The 10363-nt window shown below is 56.8% G+C and overlaps 1 protein-coding gene across 1 annotated transcript in view; it reads right to left on the reverse strand.

Moving 5' to 3' along the window:
- Positions 1-137: 137 nt before the first annotated feature.
- The window catches only part of LOC113211260 (mucin-5AC), a gene marked incomplete at its 5' end in the record, with an annotated part of 27305 nt that continues 17079 nt past the window's right edge, over positions 138-10363 (reverse strand). The window contains 6 exon segments of the mRNA XM_052267983.1: positions 138-1819; positions 2520-2996; positions 3084-3415; positions 3493-3702; positions 3787-4015; positions 7939-8156. Coding sequence (XP_052123943.1) covers positions 1031-1819; positions 2520-2996; positions 3084-3415; positions 3493-3702; positions 3787-4015; positions 7939-8156 — 2255 coding nt within the window. The 3' untranslated portion in view covers positions 138-1030.

The following is a 10363-nucleotide window of genomic DNA, read 5'->3' on the forward strand; positions in this document are numbered from 1 at the left end:
GTCAGGATCACGACACAACAGTACAATAATATCATGATGGTTTTGTGTTCAGCGTTAGTGTAAGTTTTATGTGCAGTCTCACAAACTTCTTTCATAAGGAGAAAACTGAAAGACGGTAGTATATAATAAGCACAGGGCACTGTTAGTCAATTTATTACACGTTATTCACAAAAAAGCTCCTCTTCATCTAGCTCTGATCGACTGAATAATACAAAAGTTGATCTATAACTAATGAATGGTCTGAGATTCAAAAACACCAGATCATGTAACATGTTTATAGGGCCAAAAATCCTATTTTGTCGCTTTAAGTAATACATAGAGTAGTACAATTATGATCTCGCATGTCATTTTCAATGAACAAAAGGTTGACAAAGTCGTTCTGAAAAATACTATAGTAAGGCACTTATCTTGTCATTGCATGTATGCTTTGAGCAATGACAATGCTATTTCAGCTTTCCTAATGGTCTTTTGGCATCCTTCACAATTCACTTGATAATTTATACAGCATTAAGTAGTAAAGGAATTAGAAGCAGTAAGACAGAATAAGACATTTCTCCTGCAACCAGCATTGGCAAGAAGGAAACTGATCGGTCAGGTCACCATCGCAGTTTAAACTGTCAATTCATGAGTTAAAATACATGGGCTCTGGGGTTGTCACTTTAAAATTAGCCATGTTGACAAATTTTTCATCTCTGTCTCACGAAACGAGAGCGATGCCAGGGGGAGAGATATTCTCCCTTAAGGTCTTCCACGCAGCTTTCACTCAGAAAGATCGCAAAAACCGAAACCCTGGCGGGCACAAGGCTCAAGCTCCTTTTGAGAGTCGCAGAGGGAGACGAGACATCTCGAGGCCAGGGCCAAACCCAGGGCCCCAGTGGAGGACTCAGGGTGCCACGCCAAACACTTACTAGGCATGGGCTCGGGCGAGTCCCCCTAGGCACGGGAGTCTGAGCTCGGCCTTAACATATGGCACGAATAAATATACGCTTGTTTCCCGAACGGGCTGGGCTGCCGTCGCACCCTTACCCCATCACACCATGCCAAAGTCTGTGCGGATGGTCACGTCGCAATTGGCCTGCTTCTTTTCGGCCGCCATGTTCACCTCGACGAGCGTGTCGATGGAGTTGATGCTGACCCCCGACAGGATCCTCTGCGCCGCCAGCGACTTGCAGTGCACCGACAGGTCGGAGAGGCTCGCGTACGGGCTGGCGGACAGCGGCTGGGCCGGCAGCGGCGCCGGCAGCGGGGCTCCCGCGAAGTTCTGAACCTCCTTGAGGATGTTCTTGTAGCTGAGGCTCTCCCTCAGGAAGCCGACGGGCCCCGCGACAGCAGACTGCTTGCGGCTGTTGTTCATCTCGGCCTCCTTGGCCACCAGCGAGCCCGCCGAGGTCAGCGATTCCTCCGACGACGTCGACGAGGAGGACGACGACGAGGACGTCGCCGGCTTGCCGCTGAGGTTGTGGTTGTTGATCTTGTTGCTGGAATACCTCTCCGCATCGGGACCGGGCGGCGATGCCGAGGTGCTTCCGTCCTCAGACGGAGAGCCAGCGCTGCCGCTCTCGGTGCTCTTGGGGACGGTGCGGTCAAAGCTCGTCTCGAGGACGGGGCCGCGGCTTCTGGGGCCCCCCACGGTGGTCCCCAGCGTGGCCGCCAGGCTGCCGCCGGACCTGTTCTCGATCGTGATGACAGAGCGCACCGGCGTGTTGTGCTGCTGCACAAAGATCTTGGTGTTGGCGCCGTTGATCGTGGTGGTGGTCGTCGTGGAGTTGCGCCCGCCCAGGACGGAGCCGAGGGACGTGCTTGTCGAGGAAGGCGAGCCCTGCAAAACCAGATATCGTGTGAGCGAAGAAGACGTTCAAGAAACGGATAAACAGAGAAGGAGAGACAGACAGAGGAATAGGGGGGGGGGGGGGGGGGGGGGGAGGGGGGGGGGGGGGGGGGGGGCGAGGTGAAGGGAGGAGCAAGCCTGCCCAAGAATGCATGGCCGTATCGCGGCGTCACACCTCTCAGCTAATTTGTTGGAAAGTGCATTTTTAGCGTAGCGCACGGACAGCGTCTTTGAATGGAATTTGCTAAAGAGTGCGCTCGGAGCTCAGCGCTCGGCGGCCAGTGGCGCGGCGCCGGTGGGCAGGCCGGCGGTGTCTCTGTATAGAAAAGCGGCGCGGCGAGGCGCGAGCGCGCTAATTAGAAGAGAGTGGTCAGCAGGGGGAGGGAGGTCATAAAAGGGGTCAAGCCAGCGGGCAGCGCGACGCGCAGGCAATCGCCTCCGAGCACGATCCGATTAGCGGGGAGGCAAAGAAAGCGGCAAGAGTGGCAACCGAGAGAGCGCGAGAGGAAATGAAATCGCCCCCCTCGTCAAATCGAAGTCATCATAGAGAGGGTAAACGTGATCTCGGGTAAGGAGATGGGTGGGAGGAGGTAAAATGGACCAACAATAAGTAGGGTGAAAAACTCAAACTTGAAACAACGGAAATAATGTATCATCTGCTGAAAATTAGAGATAAAGGCACGTAACACACCGTAAAGGGGGTCTTGCTGGGGGCGGGCAGCGACCTGCGCACTGCCGTGGCGGTCGGGGAGCCACTCCGAGTCCCCGGCGTGCTGCCCGGCGTGCTCCGGGACGAGTTGTACCCCGACGAGGCCTTGCTCATGCCCGAGGTGGAAGCCCGACTCGCGCGGCTGGACGTGGACGAGAGCAGGGTGTTGGACGGAGATGTCTTCCTGGCCCCCGCCATCAGGTGTTTGCCAGAGGGGATCTTGGAGGGGCTGGGGCTCGCGGCGGCCACGGAGGACGTGGTGGGAGCGTGGCTGGCCTGGCTAGCGTGGCTAGCGTGGCTGGCGTGGCTAACGTGGCTTGCAGGGCTGGCGGCCCGGTTGCCGCCGCCCCCCGCGCTCAGCAGGCTCACGCTCAGCGAGTCGCTGAGGCGGCGGGCGCGCCGCGGCGACCCTCTGGACAGGCTGCGCGGCAGCGTGGACGCGCGGCCCGCGCCGTCCCACTGCAAGGAGACAAGAACACATGGCAGGTAAAAATGCGTTCTACTTGAGACACGCCGGGTCGCGGCCGACAGGACGCGCATGCTCACCCTGGACATGGCGGGAGACGTCGAGGACCTGGCCGGCGGCGAGGAGGAGGGGCAGGGGCTGCAGGGGGGCTGCGTCTGCGTCGCGACGGAGGTGAGGGTGGTGACGCCGGGGTTGAACCAGTCGGCGGGGTGCCTCTCGACGTCGTCCTCGTCCTGGAGGGGGAACTGCGCCGAGAACGTGCGGATGTTGGGGCTGGGCGAGCGCGGCTGGTGCGGGGGCTGCTCGCGGGGCTGCGACGACCCCGGCGGCGCCGACTGGCCGCGCCGTCCACGCGGGCCGCGGCTGCTGCGGCCGGAGCGGCGGAACAGGCGCGACAGCAGGGACTGTTTCTCTGTGGGGGGCAGACAGCGGGGTGAGTACACAGCAGGACAGGGCGGCGAGGTCGCCGAGGGCCGCGGCACAACTTACTCTCCGGGCCGGCGGGGGCGGGCGCGGCGGCGGCGGTGGAGGCGGCGGGGGGCGGCCGCGGCGGCAGGGACCGGAGCGAGCCGGCGCGCTGCAGGGCCTGGCCCAGGCGCGTGGACAGCCGCAGCGAGTGGCGCCGCTCCAGCACGCGCCCGCACTCGGCGCCCTTGAGGCGGTCCGCGCGCGGGTACAGCACCTTGTCCTCGGGGTTGCCTGCGAACACACACACACGCATGAGCAAAGGCAGCTGATGCAGCCGATGCAGCCGATGCAGCTGATGCAGCTAGCCGTACGTACCCCCGCAGATGACGTCGGCCAGGTTGGTCTGCACGCACTGGTGCGTGCGGTGGCCGTCGCGCTCGGTCTGCATGTCGCCGTGCACCATGACGATGGCCTCCTCGTTGGAGAGCAGCATGGAGCGGCGGCCGCGGCGCGACGGCGACGAGGACGAGTGGTGCTGCATGGACGCGAGGCGCCGCCGCGTCTCGGGCGTCACCAAGAAGTAGCCGCGCGCCGTCTGGTAGACCTGGGGCCGTGGGGAGGCAAAGGGCGTGAGCGTGGTGTGTGAGGTGTGCGACCGCTGCTGCGTGCCTGCACGCACGGCCGCCCACACGGCACCCGAGCCGAGTGGGTTGCCAACCCGCACGTACACAGGCGCCAGGTGTGAGACAAACGTCTGCGGTGGTGTGTGTGGCCTCGTCGGCGGCTCGCTTAGGGCATCACATGCGGTAGCTCTCAAGAGCGCAGTTACAATTACATTACAAATGGTATTGACGCTGAACCAGAATGGCATTAGTCCGAACACTAAGTACTTAGTCAACATGCCCTATGGAACACCAGGCGCGGGTTGTGTTCCGCGGCCAATACGCGGTGGTCCACCTCTGTCCACAGTATATGCCCCCCCCCTCCCACTCCCCCCTTTCCCCATCGTCCGGCCCTCCTGCTCGCCCGTCCTTTCTCTGCCGCTCCATCCATCGAAGTTAGTTATCCCCCCTCCCAAACCGCATAATAATAATTTGCACGAGGAGAGGAAGGAAGGAAAGAAAGCGCCACGCGAGTGCAGCGAGTGCATGTCGCTGTGTCAATGAGCCGGCCGCGTGTGGCGCCCGCAGCGCCGCCCGGCCATTTGTTCGAGCGGAGGTGCGCGGGGCGGGGCGGGGCAGGGCGGGGCTGCCCGCACGGCTCTGTACACAGATGATCCGCGCGATAGAGTGATCAGCGCCACTATCGGTAATAGGCGAGTTTATGATCGGCGCTCTATTTGCGAAAGGGTTTCTTGATTGGCCATCGACCCGGAAGAAGTGAGAAGAAGAGAAGGGGGTGTTTTGATTCAGAGTCGCCGCCTATAAAGCCTATAAGCCATAATTTAATTTTCACAAAAAGGGATGCGAAAAGACTTGTGACAAGGAAAAGTGATGAAAATGAAATTTGATTATTGTCCCTGCATCACCATACTGGCGGGTGGTGGGCACTTCCGGAAAACATTAATCCGACATAAATGTCGATTTAGCTAACAAACAAATTCCTTTAGTCAGGGGCTTAGGAGTGCCAGGACTATACACTCTCCTCTCACTGGCTGATGAGAGCAGCAACGCCCCCGGGGCGAGGCATTGCGTCCTGGCAGTAATCGGGGCGTGGATGCTGTGGTTGTCATTAGCCGCATTATTATTGGCCCGCTGGTCCTGGTGTTCACAGTTTATGTCCGGGCGAAAGTGCCGCGTCGGCCCGGCTGACCAGTGTCCAGCCTGGCGTAAGGTGTATGGTCGAGTACACAGCCAGGCGCTAAGTCAATCGTGTTCGTTTTACTCATCGTTCGAATACACTGCACGGTGATGGAGGCTCAACTTCATTGCTCGAATAAAATACATTATAAATAGGAGATTGACATAGGTAAACCACATATTTCTCGAGAGATTGTCTTAGTTCTAATTAATAAAATAATTAAGTCAAGTGGTACTGAACTTTTGTTAATTTTCAGAAATAATCGAAGGATTTTTACTTGGTTCGACCAAGTAAATGGTTTTCTGTGGGGGCGGTGCGTTCATGCAGAGTAGCCTATTTCAAATTTTGAAGTGTCGCTAGATGATGACAGAGGGGTCTCCAACTTGGTACGAGCGTGTACACCTGCCGACCGGAAAACTGCGAGGAGTTATTAAGACCTGGGACCTGGGAAGACCACAAGGGAGACCAGGAATCCCGAACCAAGTGCACACCGGCAGACCACGGTTGGGGATCCCTTGATGGCGACACACTGACATAGTGACAGTGAAGACATAAGACATCCTCATAATAAGCCCCCCGGTAAAATAGTCACTGTAAAATCACTCATCTGAGTCGTATTAAAAATAATAAAGAAGAATTGCAAGATCTGCAATTCTATTATTTGTCATCAACAGAGAACACGTAAGGATTCGAGTACCAGAGAGGGGAAGGAATACGAGCTGAAGACATAGACAGAGAGTAAAATAGACGGCTGGACAAGCGAGTAGAGAGAGAGAGAGGGAAGCAGTAGAGAGAGGGAGAGAGAGAGAGAAACAGAGAGAGGATGGTGAGACGGGCAGACAGAGTGCCTCAAGGGGAATGGGCATATGCTCAATTTTCTCCGCTAATAGCGGCATGGCGGGACGAGTCGGCAGTCGGGGCCCCGGCACGCCACGCCGGCCACGCCACGGGACAGGCAGCAGCGGCAGCAGCTGCTCCCGCAGCACTCGTCCTGGGTGGCGCGCTGTTGATACCACCTGATGCACGCCCCCGGCCCAGCGGGCCCTAGCCCCTCCTCTCCACTTCCTCTTGTTCCTTTCCACCGAACGGCTGCACTCCGCGGACCTTTCGACCCGAGCGGCCAGTCACTCGATCACTCGACAGACACGCATGCCCCCTCACCTACCCCGCCCCCCTCTCTCTCTCTGAGCTGATAATTTCACCCGAGCTAGCGACACGAATGGACCACCTGGTGCACCACCATACCGGACACCCGACAGCCAATTTTTTTTCCCTTCGTAGTCGTAGTGCCCAACTATGCCGCGCCACCTCACACGACGCAAGCATCTTGTGTGCGCCCAAATCCCGCACTCAGCGAGGCTGATGGAGACTTTTATCCAATTATGATCGCCACGGTGACAATGACGCTTCAAGAGCGAGGGCACAGGAGGGCACCGGGGAGAGGGGAGGGGGGGGGGGGGCAGTCACGACCTGGACGTCCGCTTAAGGAGCGGCGGCCGCCCGCTTTTGTGGTAAAGAAAATTTGGCCCTGCTTCACAGCGCTACGCTACGCCAGGCCACGCCTCCTTAGATACACACGGCAGCTTAATCACAATGAAGAGGTAAAGGACTTCCCCCCTCTCGACCCAGCCGAGCACGCTCCAGCAGCAGCAGCAGCCAGCGGAGGAGCACGGCCCAGTACCCATAGCGATGGTATACGGAGTACAGTACCTCACTAAATATACCCCCCCCCCCCCGGGCTCCTCAGCTAACCGCAAACAAAAGATGTACCGGGACTGCGTTGTCGTGGAGGTCCCCTTCTCCTTTTGGGAACCGTATCCCAGAGGACCCCCTGTAGTGCCCCCCCCCCCCCCCGCCTCTTTTCTTCCGTCCTAAGCAGCAGCGGTGGTGGCCGGGAGCGGCGGCGTCCTTCTCCGAGACACAATTACATATTTCTGCGGTGGGGACGCGCAACTCCATTCGGACTGACGTCAGCCCGGGAGCAGGAGATGTATGGAGATTGAGTCCGCAGCAGACGTCTTTATGTGAGAGGGAGAGAGGAGAGGACGGCGAGAGCGAGCGAGGCAGTGTGGTGTCGACATGAAGGGTTATTGTGCACCGGCCGGGGACATTTGGGGCCTATTTCAACAACGACGCGACAGGCGATACCATATACCCGCACCACACCTCGCAGAATCTGAGCGCGGCTGCAGCGAGCGAGCCGTCTGACCACACGGTTACACTCCACTCGTAACGACTGCCTTGTCATAACTCGTCTTTTCTTCTTAATTCTGCAATTTTTTCCTTCTTCCTGCTTGTATTCCTGTTCGCAACTTCAAGTCTGGTGGGCGCAGCTCATACATGATGTGAGTCGGTAGGAAAGCGGTCATGACGGATGTCGTACACTGGAGAGGTAAACGCGTGTCCTGGCCTGGTAGACAGTCTGGGTAAAAAGTATGAGGGTGTCCACATTTTGGCTCCTGGCATTTTCCATGAAATTTAAAACCCCCTCATATAGTTGTGATAAATCGTGTATTATTTTTTGGAATTTCCGTGGCATTTTACAATTAAATTACGAGGACGAACGGTAGAAAAAGCCACTCCCAAAATTTAAGCGCCAACCGAATCTGTCCGAGCAACTTCCCTATGGCTTGCTTTGCATGCAGGACGCCCTTATTGTTCACAACTAAAAAGGATTGCACCTACTCCCACACAGCAGAACTTCCGATGCGTGCCACAAGTCCTTACCTTTCTGTCGGTCGACAGCTTGGCCAGGGCGTCGTACACGACGCTGCTGTCGGGCCTGGTCATGGCGGGGAAGGCCCTGGGCAGCGCCCGCAGGATGGCGGGCAGCACGGCGGCCTGCCCCGTCGAGGTGAGCTCCAGGATGACCCAGCAGAGCGCCTCGGGTAGCGGCGTGAACTGGCTCTGGGGCACCGCCACCACGCAGCAGTCCTCCACGTCACCTGCAACCAGAGACCGACACCTGAGTGGGCGGGAAGGGCAGAGCGAAACCACGCTTCCTGGGCCAACGGCGCCAAAGTGTGCGAGTGCTAAACAAACACACGGGCGTGAGACGCAAAAGCGTGGGCAGGACCAAAGTCCACACAACACCATGCTTTTCGAAGACGGTTAATTTTTAGTGTCCCTTCAGTGTCGTGCTGGAACTGCTTGGCGCCTTTCGAAGGACATCAAAAGGCCAAAGTACAAAGTTTTGCTTACTTTTTGTAACTTTGAGTATTTTTACCACCTTTATCTCGACCTTAATAAAGTCATAAACTCGGAATTTCTTTAGCTTGCACCTTCCGCAAAAGTGCGACCTAACCCCTTCGTTTTTCCGACGTAAGAGCTAAGCCCAATTTTTCTGTAGAAAAATTCAAAACTTTGGCTCTGCTTGATCCGACACGGTAATAAAACCTCAGCGGCACCACTCGGGGACCTTGAGAGCGTGCGGTGGTTCCGGACCCTTCCCTCCCGCTCGGTCATCGTCAACTTACCCCCATCTTTTCGTCCATTTCTCACACAAACCTTGTTCCGCGCGCCCGCGTGAAGGCGGCAGCAGCCCTGCGCCGTAATTACCGGTGGAATTAGAGACGCAGAAATAACATCGATCTATTTTGAGTCCCCCTTCCGACCCCCACAACCACTACCCCACCTTTCCCTCGCCCCACCTTTCCCTCGCCCCCCCCTTCCCTCAACCGACATTCACTCTCGTCCAGTCGACAACGTCCTCGTATCATGTGCCCCAAAGCGATCCCATTTCATTTTATGCGCGTCGACTTTCAATACCCGCGCGGCCGCAGCGGTAGCAGCGGCGGCTGTGACATGTTGCGGGCGCCGCAGCCGCTGCAGCCGCCGTTCACGCGCCGCACGACGAGAACCCCACGAGACACATACGGCCGTGCGTCGCGATCGAACACTGGATACGCTATGCGCCTCCCTGTGACCTCGCAGAAGGAGGAGCCATCAATAATGACATGCGGTACGGTACGGCTCCAGCAGGCCCGTCACGAGGGGAATCATCTTCCTGTGTCGTGTGTGTGGTAACTCGATAATGTCACGACATGGACACGAACAATTAGAGCCGTGACCGTCGTGTCGGTTCGCTACCCCGGGACGGGCAGCGGGGGAGAGAGGGGGAGGGAGAGAGAGAGAGAGAGAGAGAGAGAGGGAGGGAGGGAGGGGGGGATCCAGGGCTGGAAGAACATTATTTTTAAAAACTCAGTTGCACTGTCAAAAACTGTCCTACCGGGTACAGGAAAAATTTGCACAGAAGAAGTCGTGCAATCACCCTTACGGTACTACCAAGTTCAGCCATGCCAGCTCTCATCATATGGCGCCTGCTGGGTAGGCAACATCTTAGTTGGACTGCATGCGTGTACTGCGGGGTGGCCTACCTCGACTCTCGCAGGCGCCTTGGTCCCGAAATTAACCGAAAGAATCTTGAGAAAAAAGTTCGTACTTTCTGGACGATCCCTAATAATTCAAGATTGTATGTAAATGTAAGCACTACGTATCGACTCGAAAGCGAATGACGAGCAGCTTGGTGGGAGCAACCCGAGCAACCTACGTTTGTACGTGTACGAGTACGACACATTTTATAAATGTCAAATTTCAAAATCTATCGGACAAAGTAACGCGATGGCAGTAACATGTCCCTACTAAGCCGTTGCGAAAGCTACTCGAGCATGAGTACCCACAGCTAATATTTGACTACCACAAGCTTAAAACGTTGGCCGAGTCAAAACTAGTCGATGCTATCTAGCAATAATAGTAATAAGCCGGCTCAACTTCGATCTCTGTTTTCATGAAAGGGGATATGAGCAGAGGGTGAAAAAAAAACCTATTTGATAGCAAAGAAGGCGCGGGACCAACGTTGAGCCCCACGCAGGCACGAGAGAAAGGGGGCGTGGTCGGCAAACGTCTTGATAAAAGATACTGGAGGCTATACAGAGAGCAGGCGGCCCGCGTCCGCACACAAACACATACATCCGCTTGGGGACGCGTGCCGATACCTTGAGGAGGTGAGCATAGAGAGGAAGAGAAGGGAATAACAAATTAGGCATCCGCGAGTCAGGGGGGGGGGCCCATAGAGGGGGGGAAGATAGGGGATATAGATAGATAGGGGGAGAGAGAGAAAGAGAAACAGAGAGAGGATGGTGAGACGGGCAGA

The sequence above is a fragment of the Frankliniella occidentalis genome, unplaced genomic scaffold (assembly GCF_000697945.3).
Source record: "Frankliniella occidentalis isolate FOCC.00 unplaced genomic scaffold, Focc_3.1 Scaffold62, whole genome shotgun sequence".
In the NCBI taxonomy this organism is placed as follows: domain Eukaryota; kingdom Metazoa; phylum Arthropoda; class Insecta; order Thysanoptera; family Thripidae; genus Frankliniella; species Frankliniella occidentalis.